Below are 26,136 nucleotides of genomic sequence, written 5' to 3'. Positions count from 1 at the left end.
GACAGTCAACATGTTTCACAAGAAAATATTTTATACTTTACACAAAAATGTTTCTGGAAATGTCCCCAAAGCAGCCCAAAGGGTCCAGAAGAAGCTGAACCTAAACCCCAGGTGGAGTTTGAGAGGAGAGGAGGACTTGAGGAGTCTCTGGGATCATGGTGGACTGGACTCTGTTCTCAGACCAGTTCTGATTCCTCTGTCAGTCTCTGCTGGATGAAGCTCTCCTCTCCACCTCCCAGGAACATGGTCCAGAGTCTGGACAAGCTGCTGCTGCAACATCTGGATCATCAGGAAGCAGCTGATCCTCCATCAACACACACCTTCCTCTTCACCGCCTCCACTTCCACCTGTGTAGAGAAGAAGAGAGCAGATCCATCAGTGTTTCCTGACTCTGTCCATCAGCTGTCAGTCAGTGATGCAGATCCAGCATAAAGACCTGCAGGGACTTCAGTCCTGTTCAGTCCAGATGTGCAGCAGCTGCTTCCTCTCAGCTCATGTTAACGTGTTGGAGGGAACACACTGAGCTGGAAACTCATAGTCTCAGCTCAGATCTGACAGTTTGATGGACGAGGACCAGAATCTGAACATCTCTGAGTTCTTCAGCTGGAATCTGCTTCATTTGATGGTCACATGATCACATCAGTCCTCTGACTGATCTGATTGGCTGACTGTTTTCTCTCTGTCTTTCTGTCTAATTCTGAAATCTGTTTCTGTTCTCCTCTCACAGCTTCACTGAGGAGTTTGAAGGTTCACAGGAAACACTGAGTCTTTGTTCTGATACTGGATTTAAACAATATTACTGAAAGGAACATGAACTGAGTCCAACTGACCTCAGAGTCTCCAGTCTGAAGTCTGGACTCTTCACAAGATCAGACAGATCCTTCAGGTCTGAATCCTTCAGGTCGTTCCAACTCAGGTCCATTTCTCTGAGATGGGAGGGGTTGGACTTCAGAGCTGAGACCAGAGAAGAACAGCTGATCTCTGACAAACTGCAGTGACTAAACCTGAGTGAAAAATAAAATATGTGACAGTTCCTGCTTGAAAGCATTCAGTACTTCATCTGTTCAGAGCTGAAGGTTTAGAAAATGAAAGTCAAACAGCTTCACAACAGTCAAATTTAGCAAGATTTAATGAGAAAACATTTGACAGAACCTGAACTGACTCATGACTGTCAACATGAATAAAAACTGTGCAAAATTAAAATGTCATTTTCAAATGATTGAAAATCTGTTGTAAAAATTTACTTTGAACCATTTAACAGTTAAATGTCTAAAACCTAAAGAGGATTTTCCCTCATAAATATCAACCTGTCTGCAGGTCAGAGTCACCTCAACTGTAACATCATATTAATCTGAGAGCAGAAATAAAACATGAGTCTGACCTCAGAGTCTCCAGTCTGCAGTGAGGACTCTCCAGAAAACCACACAGATCCTTCACTCCTGAATCCTTCAGCCTGTTCAGACTCAGGTCCAGTTTTCTGAGATGGGAGGGGTTGGACTTCAGAGCTGAGACCAGAAAAGAACAGCTGATCTCTGACAAACTGCAGTTCTCCAACCTGAGTAAAGAATAAAAGATGTGACTTTAGGAGACAAAGTTCCTGCTTGAAAGTGTTCAATGTTTCATCATCTGTTCAGAGCTGAAGGTTTAGAAAGTAGAAGTTTAGAAAATGAAAGTCAAACAGCTGAACCAACAGGAAGCAGCTTCACAACAGTCAAATACAAACAGTGAGAAGATTTAATGAGAAAATTAAACAACACTGTAAAGAACCTGAACTGACTCAAACTGTCAACATTGTGATTTGAACACATCAGAAATAACCAAACAGCAGAGTCAGCCAAACTTTATTTCTATCTCTGATTCTGCCACATATGATCTCCTGTATAACAATCTGAGCTCTGGCAGGTAAGTCCACTCTAAAACCAGTCAAAACAAATCAAACCATATTTGTTTGTGTTGCACCAAATTGTAACAAAGTTACATCAAGGCACTTTACAAATAGAGCAGGTCTAGACCTAACTGTTTATAAAATTATTTGAAGAAACCATAGAGAGAGTGGCAAGGGAAAACTTCCTCTAGGACGCAGAAACCTCGGGCAGAACCAGGCTCAGACGGGGCGGCCATCTGCCTTGACTGGTTGGGTTGAGAGTGGGAGAGAGAGAGAGAGACACATGATGGTGATGTTTACATTAGGTATGTTTGGAGCCACCTTATTTCCACTGCTGCAGTGAGTTGCTCATGTACATTCATGTAACTGCTTTGGGGTCAGTGGTTCATGTAAACATTATTATTCTAATAATGGACCAGGTGGGAAGGTTCCTTGGAAAATGAAAGCATTAGTTCTGACAATCTGTTTGATATTCAAACTAAATTCAAACTAAATGACACAAATGTGTCTACAGTAGCGGACTAACAATGGTCAGTGGAACTCCTCTAAGGGGCTGTTGTCACAAGGAGCTTTGTGAACACTCCTACAGAGGTTAAATACCTGGGTCCAACTCCACTGTCTGTCAGACCAGTGAGGACTGATGAACTGATGAAGCCCCTGAGATAAGAGGCCAAACATCTTCTTAGACAAACCTAAGTGCAGTTTCTTTCAATTCGACACACAAATAAATAAATAAATGTAATGAACCACAGAGTGAAATCTGCATATTAACATACAAATATTCATTAATATATGACGTCCCCCTAAAAATCTGTTTTCCAAAGTTACTTTCAAACCATTTAACAGTTTAAATGTTAAAACCTGAAGAGGATTTTCCCTCATAAATATAAACCTGTCTGCAGGTCAGAGTCACCACAACTGTAACATCATATTAATCTGAGAGCAGAAATAAAACATGAGTCTGACCTCAGAGTCTCCAGTCTGCAGTGAGGACTCTCCAGAAAACCACACAGATCCTTCAGTCCTGAATCCTCCAGATCGTTGTAATTCAGGTCCAGTTCTCTGAGATGGGAGGGGTTGGACTTCAGAGCTGAGACCAGAGAAGAACAGCTGATCTCTGACAAACTGCAGTTCTCCAACCTGAGTAAAGAATAAAAGATGTGACTTTAGGAGACAAAGTTCCTGCTTGAAAGTGTTCAATGTTTCATCATCTGTTCAGAGCTGAAGGTTTAGAAAGTAGAAGTTTAGAAAATGAAAGTCAAACAACTGAACCAATAGGAAGCAGCTTCACAACAGTGAAATACAAACAGTGACAAGATTTAATGAGATAATGAAACAACACTTTAAAGAACCTGAACTGACTCAAACTGTCAACATTGTGAATATAAACTGTGTGAAACTCAAATGTCATGTTGAAATGAGTGAAATTCAGTTTTCAAAAGTTATTTTCAACCATTTAACAGTTAAATGTCTAAAACCTGAAGAGGATTTTCCCTCATAAATATAAACTTGTCTGCAGGTCAGAGTCACCACAACTGTAACATCATATTAATCTGAGAGCAGAAATAAAACATGAGTCTGACCTCAGAGTCTCCAGTCTGCAGTGAGGACTCTCCAGAAAACCACACAGATCCTTCAGTCCTGAATCCTTCAGGTCGTTCTGACTCAGCTCCAGTTCTCTGAGATGGGAGGGGTTGGACTTCAGAGCTGAGACCAGAGAAGAACAGCTGATCTCTGACAAACTGGAGTTGTCAAATCTGAATAAAGAATAAAAGGTGCAGATAAAATCATTGATAATCAGTCAGAAATGTTCAGAAGACTTTAAAGTAAAGTTCCACCACATTCTGTCTGGATGTTTGAAGTGTTTCTTTAGTGTAATTGTCATTTCAGCCACTGGAGGCTGAAGTTCAGCAGCTCCTCACTCTAAAACAAAGTTATTCCCTCAGCTGACCTGCGGCTGCAGTGGAATACAGGACATACTGTTGTAGGAATACAGCAGGTGGCTGCTTCATAAATATGTGGCAGCAAAGGAAAGTTCTGCTTTGACGTGATGATGAAGCTGTAAAATCTTCTAAATGAAGAACATTTCAACATGTGTGGGACTGTTTGTTTTCAAAGTGTGTAGAAGAGCTTTTTGATGTTGACTCCGTCCACAGCAGCTCATCACTCAGCTTCTGTACCGCTGCTCTGAACTCCATCTACTGCAGTAACACACTGACTGAGTATGACCACACCACAAAGAAACACAACTATCACTGTGCTGCACATGAACTGTGCTCAGTGCAGGGAAACCTGTGGTGGAGCTCCAATCCTTTGGAAATAACAGCTTTCAGAGCACAGGGGGGCCACGGCCACGTGTCTGAAAGCCCCATGAGGGCTGGAGTCTCAACAACACAACTGACTCTGGTCCTCAGCTCCACACCCTCCAAGTCTGAAGACATTTATTAGGACATTAGATTCAGCGGTGGATTAAAGATCTACCACAGTGGACTGACCTCAGAGTCTCCAGTCTACAGTCTGGACTCTCCACAAGATCACGCAGTTCCTTCACATCTGGATCCTGCAGGAGGTTTCCTCTCAGGTCCAGTTCTCTGAGATGGGAGGGGTTGGACTTCAGAGCTGAGGCCAGAGAAGAACAGCTGATCTTTGACAACCAACAGCATCTCAACCTGAAAAAGAACAAATAATCAGTCAGAAATGTCCTGATCCAGAAATTCTCCATCTCCTCAAACTCATCACCCACTTTAACATCTCAAATGTTGCTGGTCCACATCAGACCTTGTTCCGATACAAAGACCAAGACCAAGATTTAAAGATCCAGTCCAGATCCAAGACTAAGGTCTCCCTTGGTCCTGGTTTCTGTCTGGAGATCAAACATGTGAAACCAACTCTTTGGTTCCTGGAAGACTTTTCCTGATTAATATATTGAACAAGTAAATTCATGTTTTGGGAAAGACTGACAACTTTTATTATTATTATTATTATTATTATTATTATTAGAAACAACTGGAAACATGAAACAACAGTGATTTTTAATAAAAGTGAATACAATCAAGTTAAATGTGAATATAAATTCTGGATTAATAAAATCTACAACAACAACTGAACAGACCTCAGAGTCTCCAGTCTACAGTGAGGACTCTCCAGAAAACCACAGAGATCCTTCAGTCCTGAATCCTTCAGGTACCAGCTGTGACTCAGGTCCAGTTCTCTGAGATGGGAGGGGTTGGACTTCAGAGCTGAGACCAGAGAAGAACAGCTGATCTCTGACAAACTGCAGCGTCTCAACCTGAGTAAAGAATAAAAGATGTGACTTTAGGAGACAAAGTTCCTGCTTAAAAGTGTTCAATGTTTAATCATCTGTTCAGAGCTGAAGGTTTAGAAAGAAGAAGTTTAGAAAATGAAATTCAAACAGCTGAACCAACAGGAAGCAGCTTCACAACAGTCAAATACAAACAGTGACAAGATTTAATGAGAAAATGAAACAACACTGTAAAGAACCTGAACTGACTCAAACTGTCAACATTGTGATTTGAACACATCAGAAATAACCAAACAGCAGAGTCAGCCAAACTTTATTTCTATCTCTGATTCTGCCACATATGAACTCCTGTATAACAATCTGAGCTCTGGCAGGTAAGTTCACTCTAAAACCAGTCAAACAGTCTACAAACAAGCAGCTGAAGTTCTACACAGAAAATATAACTCATCATTAATGATATATTTGAAGAAACATGAACAGTTGAATGTGGAAATCATACTTAACCCTCCTGTTATCCTTCAGGTCAATTTGACCACATTCAATGTTTATCATTCAAAAAATATTAGTAGATTTTTTTTTTTTTTTTTTTTGCTTCGTATTTCATGACATTTTCAAATTTGATGGGTACAATTGATTAAGCATAAAATTATCATGAAGACATTTTTCAATGTGCTGAACACATATTGCACACATTGGTATTGCTCTGGGGTCAATTTGACCCCAAGCTGTTTCAGCTGTGTAAAACTGGTCTGCCTGTGTGTGACCCATGTGTGACCTAACAGTCCCACACCTATAGGTGCAGAATTGATACTTTTAAGTTGATACGGGACATGGGGGGTATGAATGTGTGTGTATCTGACATATTACTAACACCTTCCGAAGTAGATCTGATATTTCCCGTGCTGTGGAGGGCGGGTTCTCCCCGTCAAAGACATTGGTAGTTCATTCAAAATAAGGGAGGAGCAAACATACAAAAGCTTGCTCTCTATCCAAATCATTCCTCATTGTGCTGTGTATAAGTAAGTAAGTCAGTCAGTCAGTCACACTCTCTCTCTCTCTCTGTGTGTGTGTGTGTGTGTGTGTTTGAGAGAGACAGAAGATTGTGTTGAGGAGGACCCTGATTTGGAGGCATTCTCATCTGATGGGAATGAGAGTGCTGACCCTCCTGTTGTCACTCAACCACCAGAAACACGATCCCCTCCAAAATGAAAATATGCTCCCTTTCTCCACTTCAACAGCAGGATAGACTTAGTGCTGCTAATATTATCAGAATGGTTCCAGGCCCAACCAGATATGCAGTCAGCCGTGGTGAAGACATCAGGTCATCATTTGAGCTCTTCATAACACCAGCAATTGAAAATATTGTTCTTGGGATGACAAATTTAGAGGGGAAGCGTGTGTATGGGGACACTTGGGAAGACTTGGATGTAGTTGACTTGGAAGCCTACATTGGCCTGCTCATTTTGGCAGGAGTTTATAAATCAAAAGGTGAAGCAACAGCAAGCCTTTGGAACGCTGAGACTGGAAAGGCAATATTTCCAGCCACCATGGCTCTGAAGACATTCCAAGTTTTGTCCCGTGTCATACGCTTTGACCAAACAAACAAGGCACGGCCTTGTTGTGCATTGTATGAATTACATGAATTACATTGTACCAGTACATTGTATGAATGTAGTGGAATGATGATTAGCATTTGCATTGAAAAGACAATTCTTTGATATATTGAAATAAATTGCTGGTTAAGCTCCTTGATTCCTGGATTGTGAGAACATCCAGACAGGTACACCTACCCAACTGCAACCTTGAGGAAGAAACGAGCTTGAAGAAAAAGGGGAGAGGAAGCTTTGATATGCGAGTGGAGGGGAACCACAACATCTGTGACAAAAGAGCAGTCACACTTGTTTTCTCCTTTGCTGGACCAGACACTGTGCAGAAGATTCAGCCCCGGGACAAAGACACCAAAACCATAACTGAAGCTGAGAGGCCTTACATTGCTGGTACCTGTAACATATAGATGGGGGGGATTTGTTGGACTCATTTGCATCAAAATACAAGTTCCCCATGAAATCCCACCACTGGCACATTTACATGGTTTGGCACAGCATCATCCTGCAGGATCTGACAATCTGTTTGATATTCAAACTAAATTAGTATTATGGCTGAAATTTCCCAAACTCAACCAAGAGAGCCATGTTACATGTGGATGATCTATTCTGTTGGCTAAGAAAGAAAAAATATTCACGTTATGCTGAACATTGTTCCAAAACGGTGCTGGAAGTGGAGACTAATGGAGAACCAAGACAAAACACAAGTGGAGCATTTTAGGCCAAGCTGAATGTTGTTAATCTTGGGACAGTACTGCTGTCCTACACTGATCAGTATCAATGTCTTGGCCTGTCGTTGGACCAACACATGACATTTAACCCAGCTGTCAGTGTTTTAGCTCAGTCTGCAGGTAGAGCCCTGAACAAGTCTGAACACTGTGCTCATCTGGGAGTTCATACTTTCACTCTGTTCTGTAATGTGTGTGTGTGTGTGTGTGTGTCAGTCGATGCTTCTGCTGTCTGGGGATTCTGTGAATATTCTCTTTGTAATACTCAGCATCATAGAGCTATTGGTTATCTTACAGCAGTACACAAATGGACCTCAGTGTTGGCTCTTCATGGTGATTTGGGTTGGGAGCCCTCGAGTATCAGACATCAGAGACAAATGCTCCAGCTCTGGAACAGATCTGTGAAGCTGCTGATCATAGAATTACTAAAAAGATATTTCATTCTGACACTTTGCATCACCATCCCTGGGCCAGTGAGCTGAAATTAATATTTTATACAAGTGATTTATGAATTCTTTCTTCATTTGTCCTGCTCGTGTGATGATTGACCTTTTCTTTGCAAAGAAAAGAAAAATTTGTCGGCCGGAAAAAGTCTCTATTTCATTCTTCACCAGCAACAGAGAATTTCCACAACAGAAATGACACACAAATGTGTCTACAGTAGCGGACTAACAATGGTCAGTGGAACTCCTCTCATGGGCTGTTGTCACAAGGAGCTTTGTGAACACTCCTACAGAGGTTAAATACCTGGGTCCAACTCCACTGTCTGTCAGACCAGTGAGGACTGATGAACTGATGAAGCCCCTGAGATAAGAGGCCAAACATCTTCTTAGACAAACCTAAGTGCAGTTGCTTTCAATTCAACATGCAAATAAATAAATAAATGAAAAAAACACACAAACTACAATCTGCATATCAACATACAGATATTCATTAATATATGATGTCCCCTTTCAGAAATAGAAGATTGATTGATAAACTGGTTGCAATTAAAATGTAATTTTCAAATTAATAGAAATCTGTTTTCCAAAGTTAATTTCAAACCATTTGACAGTTTAAATGTTAAAACCTGAAGAGGATTTTCCCTCATAAATATAAACCTGTCTGCAGGTCAGAGTCACCACAACTGTAACATCATATTAATCTGAGAGCAGAAATAAAACATCAGTCTGACCTCAGAGTCTCCAGTCTACAGTGAGGACTCTTCAGAAAACCACACAGATCCTTCAGTCCTGAATCCTTCAGGTCGTTCTGACTCAGCTCCAGTTCTCTGAGATGGGAGGGGTTGGACTTCAGAGCTGAGCCCAGAGAAGAACAGCTGATCTCTGACAAACTTGAGTTGTCAAATCTGAATAATGAATAAAATATGCAGATAAAATCATTGATAATCAGTCAGAAATGTTCAGAAGACTTTAAAGTAAAGTTCCACCACATTCTGTCTGGATGTTTGATAGATATATACTTTTATTTATCCCAGTCTGGGAAATTGCTGTGAAACAGCAGCATTACACACAGATATCAACCAACTTAGAGGGATAGAAACATATACAGTAAAGATAAAATATATGCAGTACACATAAAAATAATGAATATAATAAAAAATATCGAAGTGTTTTAGTGTAATTGTCATTTCAGCCACTGGAGGCTGAAGTTCAGCAGCTCCTCACTCTAAAACAAAGTGATTCCCTCAGCTGACCTGCGGCTGCAGTGGAATACAGGACATACTTGTGTAGGAATACAGCAGATGGCTGCTTCATAAATATGTGGCGGCAAAGGAAAGTTAGTTATTAGGACATTAGATTCAGTGGTGGATTAAAGATCTACCACAGTGGACTGACCTCAGAGTCTCCAGTCTACAGTCTGGACTCTCCACAAGATCACGCAGCTCCTTCACATCTGGATCCTGCAGGAGGTTTCCTCTCAGGTCCAGTTCTCTGAGATGGGAGGGGTTGGACTTCAGAGCTGAGGCCAGAGAAGAACAGCTGATCTCTGACAACCAACAGCATCTCAACCTGAAAAAAGAACAAATCATGGAGATCAGATGACTGATAATCAGCATACCTTTCAAGTATCCCGTTTTGGCCGGGATTTTCCCGTATTTGAGCCTCCTTTTTCAGCCCCCTCTGGTTTTAGTATTTTCCCGTAAATGTCCTGTATTTAACCTGCATTTATTAGAAATAATAATAATAATAATAATAATAATAATACTCCGCCCATTCCCAGTCTGACCTCTGCCACCTGCTACACTAACCTACTGCATGTACTGTAGGTGTCGCAAGGTTAGTGTGACATTGTCAGACTAGAGGGACAACAATGCGAGAGAAAAAAAAATAACGGCAGGGAAAAACAAAGATAAGGCAGAAAACCAGCTCCTTTGTTTCCTGTCTGCCATTATTGGACATACTGATTAATCCAGGTGTGACTGACCTCAGTAGTCATAACAACAATGGTCAGACACACCTGGATTAATCAATATGTCCAATAATAAAAAACAGGAAACAAAGGAGCTGGCTGACGTTCAGGACATAGTGGAGCTGCATAAAGCCAGTTGCAGTTTGTAGGTGGTTGACAAGTGGGGATTTTAGCTTTCTTTGTCCATCTGTCTTAAAATGTACGGGATACTGGAGCTTAGTTGGGGTGGTGGGACGTCTCGCAGCAGGTGCCGGAAAATATCCCTTATTTTCAAATCCAAAACATGACAGGTATGAATCAGTCAGAAATGTCTTCATCCAGAACATCTCCATCTTCTCAAACTCATCACCCACTTTAACATCTCAAATGTTGCTGGTCCACATCAGACCTTGTTCCAATACAAAGACCAAGAGCAAGATTTTAAGATCCAGACAGAAACCAAGACTAAGGTCTCCCTTGGTCCTGGTTTCTGTCTGGAGATCAAACATGTGAAACCAACTCTTTGGTTCTTGGAAGACTTTTCCTAATTAATATATTGAAGTAAATTAAAGTTTTGGAAAAGACTGACAACTTTTATTATTATCAATAGAACAACTGGAAACATGAAACAACAGCTATTTTTAATAAAAGTGAATACATTCAAGTTAAATGTGAATATAAATTCTGGATGAAACAAATCTACAACAACTGAACAGACCTCAGAGTCTCCAGTTTACAATCTGGACTCTCCAGAAAACCACACAGATCCTTCAGTCCTGAATCCTGCAGGTTGTTGTTGTGACTCAGGTCCAGTTCTCTGAGATGGGAGGGGTTGGACTTCAGAGCTGAGACCAGAGAAGAACAGCTGATCTCTGACAAACTGCAGTTCTCCAACCTGAGTAAAGAATAAAAGATGTGACTTTAGGAGACAAAGTTCCTGCTTGAAAATGTTCAGCGTTTCATCATCTGTTCAGACCTGAAGGTTTAGAAAGTAGGAGTTTAGAAAATGAAAGTCCAACAGCTGAAACACCTAGAATTGAGCTCCGGCAGATAAGTCCACTCTAAAACCAGTCGAAACAGTCTGCAAACAAGCTTCAAAAGTTCTACACAGAAAACCAAACTTATCATGAATGACATATGGGAAGATGACATGTCTTGGCCTGACTTTGGACCAACACATGACATTTAACCCAGCTGTCAGTGTTTTAGCTCAGTCTGCAGGTAGAGCCCTGAACAAGTCTGAACACTGTGCTCATCTGGGAGGTCATACTTTCACTCTGTTCTATAGTGTGTGTGTGTGTGTGTGTGTGTGTGTGTGTGTGTGTGTGTGTGTGTGTGTGTGTGTGTGTCAGACGATGCTTCTGCTGTCTGGGGATTCTGTGAATATTCTCTTTGTAATACTCAGCATCATAGAGCTATTGGTTATCTTACAGCAGTACACAGATTGACCTCAGTGTTGGCTCTTCATGGTGATTTGGGTTGGGAGCCCTCGAGTATCAGACATAAGAGACAAATGCTCCAGCTGTGGAACAGATCTGTGAAGCTGCCTGATCATAGAATTACTAAAAAGATATTTCATTCTGACACTTTGGCCCAATCCCAATGTTCACCTACTCACTCCCACCAGTCCTCACCCTCCACCCCTTAACCTTCAAAAGGAAGTCACAAGGGGTATAGCTTTGCTTCTTCCCAAGGAATTGGGACACCACTTGCTATGTCACTGCACAATTTACATTCAAGCACGCAAGCGACTGGGTATTCCCAGCAGCGAGAGTGAGGGGAACAAAGAAAAGCTGTCCAGGTTCATTCAACTCTGCCTGCTAATCAAAGAAATGTTGGGAAAATAAGAAAGCAGTAACATGAGGAAGAGAACCAGCTGGATTCACTGGAGGTTTGGAAACCCATGGCCTGAGGAGTGGTGATGATCCCAGGAGTGCCAAGGAGGAAAAAGGTGCCTGTATACTGGGACTCCATACCTGCCTGGGCTGGAGGAGCCCCACAACAGAGCTAACACAGTCCATCACTGTCCCCTCAACCATTTAACACACTGATCCACCATACGTCCACTCACACACACTGAACCCCGGAGGAAGTGGAACCAGCTGGACGGACGCACGCACGCACACACACACACTTTTTAGGGCATTGATGATTTAAGTTTTGTGTTGCCATGATTTGTGATAACTGGGTGAACTGTGTACTGTGATATGTTGTTTATGTCTGCCGATTAACCTTACGAGCAAATATTGCTTTGAGAGATTTTGATTTGTAGTGTGTATATTGGGTTACACATTACAGGTGCTTTTTTTTTTTTTTAAATGAACCTCAATTTGATTTCTGTATTAAAACCCACCTTTGATTTAGACTTAGCCTTGACATTCTCTACACATATATCTTTTTGTAGGTAGGAGTAACAGCTAGCCGGTGAATTTCTTTAGGTTACCCACACACCTAAATGATGACATCAAATCTGACAGGACAATCGTGTCTTTTGATCCAGCTCCTGTCTCCTGTCTGCTGCCCAACTACAGAGTGTGTTTGTAACCATTTCTAGACCCGAAGCTAGAAGGTTCATTCATCCACAGAGCATCATATCAGCAGTCCACTCAACCTCTGGTGTCTTTGAGCCCCTTAAATATTTCCCTGAATGAGAACTTCATCATCACAACTGTGACAGATGTCAATAGCAGCAGAAAGGTTGTGTCCACCTCCCTAAAAGTAAATGATCTTCAGTGAACATAGATGACATCACTACAAACCTCTTCAGTTATAATTTAAATAAAATTGTATAAAAAAATTAAATCCAGTTTTAGTATTCACACAAACATGAACTCTGACCTGAGAGCTTCCAGCTCACAGTGTGGACTCTTCAGTCCAACAGACAGCAGCTTCACTCCTGAATCCTGCAGGTTGTTGTTACTCAGGTCCAGATCTCTCAGACTAGAGGACTGGGAGCTGAGGACTGAGGACAGAGCTTCACAGCTTCTGTCTGAGAGGTTACAGCCACTCAGCCTGAGGAGGAATCAGCAAAACAAGTGATTAAAGAAACATGTTTTTGATTCTCAACTAAAAAAAAGATCCAGTTGATCTAGATGGATTTATTTTTACATACAGAACTTTGTTGGAGGCTTTGACCACTGGCAGCAGCCTCAGAAGAGCCTCCTCTGAAGCAGAGTATTTCTTCAGGTCCAACACGTCCAGATCTTTTTCTGATGACAGTAAGATGAAGACCAGAGCTGACCATTGTGCAGGAGACAGTTTATCTGTGGAGAGACGTCCTGATCTCAGGGAGTGTTGGATCTCCTCCACCAGAGAACCATCATTCAGTTCATTCAGACAGTGAAACAGGTTGATACTTTTCTCTGGAGACAGATCCTCACTGATCTTTGTCTTGATGTACTGGACTGTTTTCTGATTGGTCTCTGAGCTACTTCCTGTCTGTGTCACCAGGCCTCGTAGGAGAGTTTGGTTGGTCTGCAGTGAAAGACCCAGAAGGAACCGGAGGAACAAGTCCAGGTGTCCATGTGGACTCTGTAAGGCCTCATCCACAGCACTCTGGTAGAAAATTAAAGGTTCAGGTTTGTTCCTAAACAGTTTTGATCGCAGGGAGGTTGTTTTTTTTTCTGACATCAGATTGACTCCAGAGCTGATGAAGGTCAGATGGACATGAAGAGCAGCCAGAAACTCCTGAACACTCAGATGGACGAAGCAGAAGACCTTGTCCTGGTACAGCCCTGTCTCCTCTTTGAAGATCTGTGTCAACACTCCTGAGTAAACTGATGCTGCTCTGATATCGATGCCACACTCTGTCAGGTCTGATTCATAGAAGATCAGGTTTCCTTTCTGCAGCTGCTCAAAAGCCACTTTTCCCAGAGACTTAATTATCTTTCTGGTCTTTTTACTCCAGTGTGGATCTGACTCAGCTCCTCCATCGTACTTGACGTTCTTCACTTTGGACTGAACCACCAGGAAGTGGATGTACATCTCAGTCAGGGTCTTGGGCAGCTCTCCTCCCTCTCTGGTCTTCAACACCTCCTCCAGAACTGTAGCAGTGATCCAGCAGAAGACTGGGATGTGGCACATGATGTGGAGGCTTCGTGAGGTCTTGATGTGGGAGATGATCCTGCTGGCCTGCTCCTCATGTCTGAACCTCTTCCTGAAGTACTCCTCCTTCTGGGGGTCATTGAACCCTCTGACCTCTGTCACCATGTCAACACACTGAGGAGGGATCTGATTGGCTGCTGCAGGTCGTGTGGTTATCCAGAGGCGAGCAGAGGGAAGCAGTTTCCCCCTGATGAGGTTTGTCAGCAGCACGTCCACTGAGGTGGACTCTGTAGGATCAGTCAGGACCTCAGTGTTGTGGAAGTCCAGAGGAAGTCGACACTCATCCAGACCATCAAAGATGAACACAACCTGGAAGTGATCAAAGCTGCACATTCCTGCTTCTTTGGTTTCAGTGAAGAAGAGATGAACAAGTTCCACCAAGCTGAACTTCTTCTCTTTCAGCACATTCAGCTCTCTGAAGGTGAAGGGGAATGTGAACTCTATGTCCTGGTTGGCTTTGTCTTCAGCCCAGTCCAGAGTGAACTTCTGTGTTAAGACGGTTTTCCCAATGCCAGCCACTCCCTTTGTCATCACTGTTCTGATTGGTTGGTCTCTTCCAGGTGGGGGTTTAAAGATGTCTTCTTGTCTGATGCTTGTTTCTGCTCTGTCCTGTTTCCTGGATGCTGTTTCAATCTGTCTGACCTCATGTTCCTCATTGACCTCTCCAGTCCCTCCCTCTGTGATGTAGAGCTCTGTGTAGATCTGATTCAGAAGGGTTGGGTTTCCTGCTTTAGAGATCCCCTCAAACACACACTGGAACTTCTTCTTCAGGCCAGATTTCAGTTTACGGTGACAATCTGGAGCATGACTTTCTGAATTAAAAAAAAAAAAAAAGAGATTGAAAACAACAAGGTTGATGTTTACTTCTTCCATGAATAAGAATATGATCATGTTTCTCTCCGTCTCCTGAGACTTTAGTAAATATCTAATTGATCCATCATGTTAAATCCTCTTACTGCTCTGCAGACAGTCAGCCAGCTCCTCCTGCTTCATCCTCCTCAGGAAGTTCACTGTGATCTTCAGAAATGCCTCTCTGCTCCTCCTCTGCTCTTCATCCACCTCATCATCCTCATTCTTCATGAATTGTGGGTAATCTGGACTCAGACTCCTTTTGATTTTCTTCAGCTCGTTCTTCACAAAACAGACGATGTTCTCCTCCAGCAGCTGGAACACAATAACATCCTGTGTAAAGTTCACTCTCAGTATAAACTGATGGATCAAAGCATCAGATCATCAGTCAGCAGAGTTCAACTTTAGCTGCTGCTGTATCATCTGCTGCCACGTCTCTTTCCAGAGCTACACAGAAAGATTCAGACCTGCTGACTTCACTAAACTAACTTCACTGGTGTAACTTACTAAGTTTGACTTTAGATTCTGACAACACAGAGATCCTGATCATCACATGAAGACCAAACTGATACAGCCCTTCAACACATCAACTTAGGAAGTGAAAATTCAGGGTATTAACTGTGACTGTGGCTGAAGATGGATCAGACCACCTGAACTAGTTCACTGATGAATTATTCCATCTTTAAACCCTGTAGAGACAGAGTCCATGGAGGTCCAGGACTGAATCTGATTAACTTTGGTCTTTGTTATTAAGTCACAGCTCAAATTATCTGGAAAACAACTAAATAAACTTTCTTTAAGATTCACTGTAGATGAACAAGAAGGAGCAGAAATGTTTTGTAAGTCTCCAACAGACCATATTCATACAGAACATATCTGTTGAGGCTGATGGATTATTGCTCTGTGGTGAACTACAACTCCCAGTCCTCTCCCACTCTCTCCCACCCCAAACCTGTTCAATCCCAATTCAACTCCTGTCTGTCACAGAGTAAAGCTCTACTGGTCTAAAGAGTGCAGCTTCAAACTCAAGTCTTTGTTGGTGTCTGTTGTAGTCACTGGATGAACATTTACACACCATAAATATGAAGTCCAGGTCTGTGTGATGATGTTTGTCAGACTGAACTCTGAGGAGAAAAGACACAAACACACAGTTTGTTCCAGGAGTTTTCTATGAACAGCAGAGAAACTGATAGACAAGCTTTGATACCTTTAATGAGTCAAACAACAACAAATGATCAGCTTTTACCTTTTTTCTTTGATAAAGTCATCCATAGACTGATCACTCTTCATGGAGACACAGCTGGATACAGCAGACTGTTGTCCTCCCTTAAAACTAATAGGACGACCCATAGACTGATCACTCTTCATGAACACACAGCTCAGTTCAGGAGAATCTGGTCTTAACTTCTGGTAGCTGGTAGAAACAGAGCTGACAGTAAAAAAATTTTAAACCAAGAAAGTTGGCAGAAAATTATGAGTTTAAAATAAATCAGACAAGTTCAGTTTTTACCTGTTTAGCCACAAACCATCCAGATAATTTTATTGTGCAATGTTTTTGTTCATTTTAATGACATTTAAGGATCACTTTGACTGTTTGGATGTTTTTTCATGAAGTTTTATTGACCTGTGCAAGTCAAATAATAATAATAATAATAATAATAATAATAATAATAATATCTCAACATGCAGGCAGCACAATGGCATTGTGGTTAGTGGTGTTGCTCCACAACAGCCATGTCCGTATGTCTGAGTGTGAGTGTGGCAGATTGTTTGTCTCTGTCTGTCTCTGTGTGTTGGCCCTGTGATGGACTGGTGAATATGAATGAATGAATGAGTCTCCACATCCTGGTTGAGCTCCCAATGGAGACAAGGACAAACTAAACAACAGCAGTAAAAGTTCAGCAGTAAAAAATGTAAGTGACAGTGAGAGTGAATAATGATGGAGCAGTGATCTGAGTGCTGAGCTCTGACAGATGGACAGTTAACCTCATCTCACCTCTGAGCTTTGGTCTGACTCTCATGTTCCCCACACAGAGTGGTTTTAGAGGGAGGGGCTCCCTCCTCTCTGTCCTCACACTGATTCATAGCTGAGCCTCCACCTTCACACAAACACAACAAAGAGATTCATTACAACAGGATTTACATCACAGCACACATAATCAGCATTACTGTCACTAATATGTCACTAAGTTAAGCTTTTAACTCCCAACAACAAACTGTTTATTACAGAATTTGACTGAAACCAGAGATAAAATCCACAAACGGCATTCAACAATGTCAAATGTTCATCCCAACATTCAATTCAAATCATTACAAGCCTAATCAAACATCAGTTACATGGAAACCCGTCTGACCTTTGTAAGGGAAACCCCTGATTAAGGGAGGTGGTTCTCTCATCTGATGTTTAGGATGCACCTTAAACATCTGATTATTTATCTGACACATTATTTAAATACTGTGCCTCCACAATTTCACATAGAAATCAGTCCGATATGTCAATAATCAGGAAGTTTCAGAGAAATATATCTCAGATCTGATGTGCTTCTCTCTGTCCACTAGATGGTGGTATCTGACTGTAGGCTGTGTTGATAGTGATTTAATTCACGTCACATTATTGATCAGATTACGTGATAACGTGAATATTTCTGTTTTGCTTTAAATAATCAAACAATAAAATCAATGAGTGCTGCTTTAAACCTTCAATGGCTTCACTGTATATGGAAATAATCAGTGCACCATTAACAGTAAGACTTAAATTCTCTTAGAAGTTCATCCAAAGTATCAGATAAGTTCAGACATGTTTGTTCTGTCACACCTCAACAGAAACACTGCATACCAGTTCAAGGTTAATAAGTTAAGATTCATTTGTTGATCATCTTTCCAAAAATAAATCTGGTTTAAGTCTGGTGATTTAAAATTTAAATTCTTGACTTTACTCTGTGAATCTTACTTTATATTAGAACAAGAATAAAATCTAATTAACTAATCTAATTAATCTTGTATTGTCAATCAATACGTTTCAAAATAACAAATATAAAAGCTTAACTTATGCGCAGTTTCCCCTCCTCCGTGTCACTCAAATGACCAAGCTGCAGGCACCTTTGGCGATCAAAATGATTTCGATATAAATTTTAACAGTGTCCATCATGTTGGCTTGTTTACATTGCAGAATTATTTGCGCTCAAGCAGAAGCTGTAACTTGTGTGGAACACTTTGGAGGTCTGAACTCAGATTTTAACCGTGAAATTTCAGAGTTGCCTGGAACGCAGCATTATTTTACAACCAGTGCAGTTACAGTTTGGCATTTGTTTAACTTTTCAGACTTTGGACAGTCTGATCAAAAATCATAGTCTTTAGATATTTACAGATCTGTCTGATGTGATTCTCTCATGTCTCATTAACATGGAAGAACTACCTACCAAAGCAAATCATCTTTATCTGTGACAGCAGCTCTACATTTGGTATCAAAGTATAATCCCAAATGTGTTACATTTATCACAAAAGTTGTATTTGTTTTCGAATCCAGAACAACTGTATTGACACAAAAAAAAAAAAAAAAAAAAAAAAATGTCTTGGTAAAATAAATTGGAAATAGATTAAATACTACATCTGTTTTACAATACAAACCCTGATACTTCTGAGAAATCACACTTTCTGGGAAGACAAGTCTGTGCTATTGTCAGTGATAATTAATGTTGATCTTTTAAAAAGAACAAAGACAACGCCTCAGTCATTATCTGAGCTGTCAGACCAGTTCTGTCATTAAACTGTCAAAAGTTGGCACAACCTGTGGTTGTAAAGTATGAGGACAAAGACAGAAAAAAAAAAATAAATAAAAGTCAATTCACAAGATCAGTGCTCTGTTGATTCATTCATGGGCATAAAATACAACTTATCCTCAAATCATCGGCCTTTAACTCAAAAGACAAACTATTCATATTATTTGTACACATCTGAAAGCAGCCAATCAGCATCCAGAAAAGTTCTCCTGTCCAGTCAAACAGTGAAACAACACAATGTGATCACAGTGATCCTGTTCACACATTTACAGATTCTCACCTGCTGAACTCACTTCAGGGAGACTTTCTGACACTTTCCAGCTTCATGTGAAGAGAAGAAGCTGCTTGTTCTCCCTCATCAGTCCTGGTGTCTGTTTGATCTGAGGAAAAGTCACATCCTCATAACTTCAGAGTCCAAAGTATGACACATTAAAACCGCTCCAACCTGTTTTTGGTTTGTTGTTGTACTGCTGCTGTTAGTCAGCGAGGTGTTACGGGTCACTAAAATAGGACCCCGATGGAGAAACACATCCGGTAAAACCGAGTCCAACAGAAATAGTCCGGTAGGGATACAAAAGTCCAACAAAAAGAGGAAACACAGACTGAGCTCGACTTTCTGAAAAACTAACAAAGTAACAACAGAGAGAGAAAACAAAAGGCGAGACTGAACAAACAGGGAACCAAGAGAGAGGCTGACTGAGAGACACCGGAGAACCTGAACGGAGGCAGAGAAAAGACACGATAATAATAATAATAATTAAATTATTAAAAAAAACACAAATAAAAACAGTGAACGAGAGCAGCGGTACCAATAAGAAGAAGCAGGACACTCCGGCAGCGAAGAGAAGTCCGAGGAGGGAATCTATGTGGGCTGATTGGCGGGAAATGCAGGACAGGTGTGCCTCATTAGAAGAGAGGACACGCCCACTGGGACAGAACACAGGGGGGAGGGGCCGGGGGGACACGTGACTTTAGCAACAAGGAAGCAGCTGACATACACAACCTTTATCATTCAGCCTGTTTCAGTCCACAGCTGTACTCTGCTGTTTTTGTTGCTTTACCTCTTCCACAAAACTTCAGGCTGCTCCAAGGGGAGACATGAAGACTGTGCAGAGAGACTGCTGTGTCCTTTTAATGGGACTTCAGTAGAGGAAGTTAGATGATCCAGTCAGACGCAAATGTATCAAACACAAATCACGCGAGTACAAGCTCGTAGCTCATTTGTAAAAAAAAAAAAAAAAATTGCCTTTTAAACATTCAGTACATTCATACAGTGCCCCCATTCACAGTGATCAGTATGGATATGCAGTATGTTTGCTGTCAGTGGAGGAAACTCTCAGACAGGACTAATAGTCATGTTTGGGATGTTCCTGGATTTGAGTTGAATGAGTGTAAATTCTCTCTGATTTTAACACACGTTCACACATCCACCTCTATTCAGACATGGAGTTTACATATTGTTTGGAATTCTAATGTGAATGTCACAGACAGCATTTTTTGTCAACACTTGTTCTTATTATTAATGTTAAAACCCAGAAAGCAGCATATTTAATTGATTGTTGTACCAACCTGAAGGTGATCAGGGTTTATAGCTCATAACCTGATCACAGATCAATAATCAGCCATTGGAAGACGCTCTGAAACTTTCTTCTGCAGTCAGAACTCATCCACCTTCAGACTGGACATCTTCTGACTGTAGAACTGGAGCTTTTTATACATCTCACTGCAGCACAATAAAGTCCTCTGTGAGTATTGTGTGTCCAACAGTGTACATGACATCTGAGCAGCAATATTTCCACCTGCTGGAGATTTATTGTTACTACAGCTGTAAAATAAATCTATCAGAACATGAACTCAGTCTGTAGAATCCAGAAGATTAATGACACACTTTGTCCTGCTGTTATGGAATCAAATCCTACTTTAGGTTTTCTATATATTAAACTTATGAGCACTGTTGGGGATCAAACAGAAAAGGACAAACGTATTAAAGAAGATTTTTCTTTTCTTTTAATTATATATAACCCACAGATCCAGAAGAGACTGCATGCACACCTAGCTGTGAGCAGAGTGGCGCAGCGGAAGCGTGCTGGGCCCATAACCCAGAGGTCGATGGATCGAAACCATCCTCTGCTATTCTAAGACACTGGATGTCTCATCATGAGATACAAGTTTAACTTCATCAGCATTGATTATCAGAAAAACATGCAGAATGTCACTTTCTCCATTAATATGTAAATTTTTCACTGTGCTGCTTGTGACTCAGTGATACTGTTGAATGCTTTTCGTGCCGCCGTTCTTTAAGTGTGTCTTTCCGCCCGGAAAGTAACACAATCCAATTGTGAACTGGAATTGCTTACATTTTTGTCATCTTTTTTTTTTTTTACAATTACAGTTTTTCACAATTCACAATTTCAAATATAAAATGCACTTTAATTATTTTATTTGCTTCAAAAATGTCAAAAGTATAAGCGTCAATGTGAATCATCTTGTTTTTACATGATTACCAAATTTTCAACGACTGCACATAAACCAGGGTTAGTGTTCGGAACCAGCCTTCTCTGTGTTGTTCTCTTGAGACTTTTGTCTGTCATAACAATAGAGAATCGTTGTGTTTTGATAAGCTGTTAACTCGCAGAGTGCGGCTGCATTACTCTCGTCCAGACAGGGACCAACATTTACGCCAGATTTTCTCCGAAACCGCAAAACTTCATTTGAAACTTCAGGATGTGTTAGAAAACAAAATCACCTATTATATCATTACAGATATGACACAGGAAATGATCATCACAATGTTTAAATCTAAAGGTTCACAGCTCAGACAAATTTACTTTTTGGTCTCAAAAACAATTTTCCGGCAATAACTTCGTGGAAGTGTGACGTCATTTGATGCGTCTACATTTATCCGATTAGGAGTGTTATATTTGTCCCATGTTACTTTGGTATCGGCTCTCCCCGAAGTATTACTGCCATGTTTGAGATGAAATAAGTTCACTGACGCTTTAAAATGATCGCGGTACTGATGCTAATCCCGTTAGCCGGTCTATGGCGTTTTCCATTGTATGTTAGCATTAAACGGACATAACGGATTTTATGTTAAGATAAAATGATGGCAGTAATTCTGGTTAAAATTACTTTGAATGCTATTTTAAATATGTGTGTGGTCAGTCATTTGTGTTTTATACTGTTAATGACGAAGATACTCTTTCATTGCATTATTCTCACTTTTGGTCGAAAAAAGCCGAGTCCAGTCGAGGAGAGCCGAATCTTCAGAGAATCCGTGCAGACAGGGGGGTTATTTTGATGGACACACCATGAGGCCAATCACATGAGAGGACAAACTGATGTTTTCACAATAATATTCAGCTGGTACATTGACATAGATATGAAGTTTTACAGGTGACCAAGAAGAGACGTTTTCTTTGCTCTACAACGTAACTTTGTTAAAATAACATGTCTGTGGTTGTTTTCTGATCCCTCCTTCGGTTCTTCATGTCTTCTGTTTGTGTCTCTCTCTCGGAGTGATGTTGTTACTGAAGCCGACTCTGACCCCTCACTGAGCGGGTCGGTGCGGAGAAACACTCCGTTACCTCCGACAGCTGAGCGGTATCGCTTCTCGGCCTTTTGGCTAAGATCAAGTGTAGTATCTGTTCTTATCAGTTTAATATCTGATACGTCCCCTACCCGGGGACCATATATTAAATAGATTTTTGGAACAGGGAGATGGAATAGGGGCTTGCTCCGTCCACTCCACGCATCGACCTGGTATTGCAGTATCTCCAGGAACGGTGCACTCCCTCTGTGTGTTCAATACAAGTCCTGTTCAGCTCAACATCACCTTAAACACATGATGTTGTCTTCATGTGTGTAACGCTGTGTGTAAGTGTACAGAGTGTTCATGTTCAGTTTATGGTTTTACAATCAGTGATGCATTCATGTAGAAACATCAGTTTAATGTTGCTGATTTCATCAGGTTATATTCTGCTGACCAGACTGAATCAATAAAGTTTTGTTTCAACACGTCATCGTTTAAATGTTGGTTGTATTTTGCATTTGTCAGCTGAATCCACAGAGTGACTGAAATGATGAAGTAAATCCAGGAAAGGAAAAACATTTGGCTCTGAATCTCAATGTAGATTTGAACAAAGAGGTCCAGCTGAAGAAAACAATGCTGTCTGTTTCCAGATGATGAAGAACTCAGTTCTCAGTTGATGCTCAGTTATCTCCATCTAGTGGACAGATGGTAGAAGTTGATTCCTGAAAAGAGGAAGTGACTTTTCCTCAGATCAAACTGTTGAAGGAGAACGAGCAGCTTCTTCCTCACTGACTCACTCAACCTCTGTCTCCTGGGTTTGGATTTAGGTCTGGGTCTGGGTCTGGGTCTAAGACCAGGTGGGCCTGCTCAGAGTCTGTGTGTTGGATGTGAGCTGCTGAAATCTCTGAAAACCATGAGTAACTGCAGTGAAAATACAAATATGCACTGAAAACGTGCATAGCAGCTTCTGTCAGAAGTTGTTAGTTGTGTTGTGTTAGTTGTAACCAATGAACCATGACACAATTGATCATCATCTGTTTTGCTTCATCTGCTTTTTAGTGTCCAGGACACAGAGGAAGAGGATGTCTCCAGATGCACATTTGTTCTTGATGTTTTCACTCACTGTTTAATAAAAAAAAAACAATTTAATTCATCCAAGTGTGATCTTTTGTTGCTCTGTAATATCTTCGATTCACATTTTCTGTATGGATTAGTCTTAAAATTATAATGGTTGTGTGGTCAGCTCCTGCCTCATCAGAAGAAGTGGGATGGACACTAAATGCTGAATGGACTGTTGCTACTCTGCTTTCTCCATCACTATCAGACCACGAGTAAGTCAATAGGAATTAAAGCAAAATCAAGGAAATCCAATAATATATAACATATATATATCATATATGGATAACATATATCCAATAATAATCCAATAATCTGAAAGGATGGTGGTTCAAGCCCACCCAGGGATGTTCTTTGTTTAAACCCCGATGTGGACAGGATCTCTGCCTGTCTTGTGGAAGACTGGGATTTCAATTCCTGAATGTTAGAAACTCAGTGCTGCTTGCAATATAAAACACAGCTGCTCTACATGAACAGTGATACAGCAGTGGTCACCTCCTGTCTGTAGGCAGACTCATCACCGTGCTGGATGAGGCCGATGAAAATAAAGACCTCCTTCGAGCCAGAGTTGAACCAACGACCTAAGGATTTCAGCTGTAAGCCTCTACAGTCCTCCGCTCTACCAACTGAGCTATCGAAGGGAGCTGTTCAACCTCTCCTCTTCTTGTCTCCTTTGACTAATGTTTACAGATTTGGGTTAGGGAAAACCTGGAGAATGTCATTTATCACAGTATGATCAAAAAAGTGGCTCAGCTCTAACCAGCTGATGTTGAGGACAATTCTGACTGGATAGATAATTTTAGGTGGAATAGCAGGCTGCAACTTAGACAGACTAAAGCAACCACCGACGAGGATGGGATTCGAACCCACGCGTGCAGAGCACAATGGATTAGCAGTCCATCGCCTTAACCACTCTGCCACCTCGTCATGTTTAATTGCTTCAAAGGCAGATATTTATTAATTCTAGCTGAAATAGCAGGCTGCAACAGGAAAAGTTCTGCATGTCTCTGTCTCTTGATGGGCTAATTTTTCAACAAATTTTTCGGCTCATTTGCTAGCTTTCGTTGTCAGAATGGCCGAGCGGTCTAAGGCGCTGCGTTCAGGTCGCAGTCTCCCCTGGAGGTGTGGGTTCAAATCCCACTTCTGACAGAAAGTGCTTTTCTTTCACCTCTACTGCAGCAAGGTGTGTTTGTGATGTCACAAAGGTTCTAACGACATCAAAGAGATCAAAGACTCCTCCCACTTTTTTGTCATGACCTCCACAGTAGAGTTCACTCTGTTAATGAAGCTCAAAAGACAATCATGGTCCTGCCAGATACCTTTGAGTTCTGCCGACAGAAGCGACAACAAAACTGGAACTATTTGGACGGAACCTGGTTTGTCTGTATTACTTCCAAGGTAGGTTTGGAGGTCTACCAGGTCCAGTTCTCTCCAGATGTCCCCAAACACACGCTTCCCCTCCAGGTTTGTCATCTCCGACGTGGGGCTCAAACCCACAACCCTGAGCTTAAGAGTCTCATGCTCTACCGACTGAGCTGAGCAATTTTCAAATATAACCAACCATAGATCGCGAACAGCTAGCTGTTTCTAAAAGTTTGTTAGCAGAGGATTGTTTTGATTCATCAACCTCTAGGTTATGGGCCCATAACCACGCTACACACCTCTGCTGCAAACCACCCCAGATAGGACTTGAACCCAATAGTGACTTGTGGGTTCAAGTCCCATTTGGGGTGGTTGCACGCTGCAACAACATGTCTCTTTGGGTTAATCGGTCAGCGTGTTCACTAAAGCAGCTGTTCACTGAAAGGATGGTGGTTCAAGCCCACCCAGGGAAGTGCTTTGTCTTATCCACTGGAACTTTAGTCGACACATGGAAGATTTGATTTGGAGAAGGTGTGTGTCCGGGTTCCCAGGGATGTTCTGTGGGAATATAGAACCATCCCATCACTATACACCAAGATACAAAGAAGCTGGACTTGAGAGTTTGTGAGGTTGGACGCTACACGCTGATTGTTTGTGTGTCCAGGACGTTTCAAGGACATCTTTCTGCCATCCTCTGCTCCAAACATTTCGATGCAACTTTCAGGGGTCAGAAACATGTGGCATTATTGCAGGCAAGCTGGGATTGACATGTGGTAGTGTGGCCGAGCGGTCCAAGGCGCTGGATTTAGGCTCCAGTCTCTTCAGAGGTGTGAGTTCGAATCCCACCACTGCCAAGCTTTGCACTCTACAGTGTAATCTCTGTAACCTCTGCTGAGGCAGTGATGCAAATAACAAACTGCATTCTACATTGATCAACTTGCTGATCACTGCCACTACACTGCATGATAACACTGTGAGAGATGTGCATTTGAAGCCTTCACTGTGGGACTTTGGAGAAGTGGATGGTGAACAGAACATCCAGCATCAGTGGGCTCAGCCAGCCGAAATAGCTCAGTTGGGAGCGCGTTAGACTGAAAATCTAAAGGTCCCTGGTTCAATCCCGGGTTTTGGCATCAGAGGTGGTACCTGAGTGAGGTGCAAGCTCAGGTTTCTTTGACCTACATTTCCAATATTCTCCCTCCTCTTTCAACCACACCATGAAATATTGTGAGGTTGGATGCGTCACACTGACTGGTTGTGTGTCCAAAAGGCTCTCAAACACATCTTTCTTCCATTTTCTCCTCCAAACATTTGTACACAGTTTTGAGATTTCCCATAATGTCATATGTGTGTCATTTTTGCAGTGAAGTATTTAATTAAATGTAAAACTGTTATAAACGGAGTGTTGCATCAGTGGCCACCATCACTTCAAGTAACCCAAATGGGAAAGATTCTTATCGACAGCATTGTTGCGCTTTGCTACGTCTGAGCTAAAGATACAAATAAAGTAATCTAAACCGGCTT

General features: G+C 41.4%; 1 protein-coding gene and 7 non-coding genes across 8 annotated transcripts in view; 5 read left to right on the top strand and 3 right to left on the bottom strand.

The window, feature by feature from the left end:
* Positions 1–1,380: 1,380 nt before the first annotated feature.
* The window catches only part of LOC115053729 (NACHT, LRR and PYD domains-containing protein 12-like), a gene marked incomplete at its 3' end in the record, with an annotated part of 72,670 nt that continues 47,914 nt past the window's right edge, over positions 1,381–26,136 (bottom strand). The window contains exons 7-11 of the mRNA XM_029518518.1: positions 10,589–10,765; positions 9,318–9,491; positions 3,469–3,642; positions 2,852–3,025; positions 1,381–1,555 (exon numbers count right to left, since the gene is read on the bottom strand). Coding sequence (XP_029374378.1) covers positions 1,381–1,555; positions 2,852–3,025; positions 3,469–3,642; positions 9,318–9,491; positions 10,589–10,765 — 874 coding nt within the window. The remainder of the gene's footprint in view (positions 1,556–2,851; positions 3,026–3,468; positions 3,643–9,317; positions 9,492–10,588; positions 10,766–26,136) is intronic.
* Positions 20,664–20,735, top strand: trnam-cau (transfer RNA methionine (anticodon CAU)). Its single transcript has one exon. It is a non-coding gene; the product is annotated as a tRNA-Met (tRNA).
* LOC115058394 (U2 spliceosomal RNA) lies at positions 22,208–22,398 on the top strand. Its single transcript, XR_003842070.1, has one exon. It is a non-coding gene; the product is annotated as a U2 spliceosomal RNA (small nuclear RNA).
* On the bottom strand, positions 23,804–23,891 carry trnay-gua (transfer RNA tyrosine (anticodon GUA)). Its single transcript is given in 2 exon segments — positions 23,804–23,839; positions 23,855–23,891. It is a non-coding gene; the product is annotated as a tRNA-Tyr (tRNA).
* On the bottom strand, positions 24,096–24,177 carry trnas-gcu (transfer RNA serine (anticodon GCU)). The gene has a single exon. It is a non-coding gene; the product is annotated as a tRNA-Ser (tRNA).
* trnal-cag (transfer RNA leucine (anticodon CAG)) lies at positions 24,317–24,399 on the top strand. Its single transcript has one exon. It is a non-coding gene; the product is annotated as a tRNA-Leu (tRNA).
* Positions 25,385–25,466, top strand: trnal-uag (transfer RNA leucine (anticodon UAG)). Its single transcript has one exon. It is a non-coding gene; the product is annotated as a tRNA-Leu (tRNA).
* trnaf-gaa (transfer RNA phenylalanine (anticodon GAA)) lies at positions 25,673–25,745 on the top strand. The gene has a single exon. It is a non-coding gene; the product is annotated as a tRNA-Phe (tRNA).

Source organism: Echeneis naucrates, chromosome 2 (assembly GCF_900963305.1).
Source record: "Echeneis naucrates chromosome 2, fEcheNa1.1, whole genome shotgun sequence".
Classification (NCBI taxonomy): domain Eukaryota; kingdom Metazoa; phylum Chordata; class Actinopteri; order Carangiformes; family Echeneidae; genus Echeneis; species Echeneis naucrates.
This window is presented reverse-complemented; position numbering and strand designations above follow the sequence as displayed.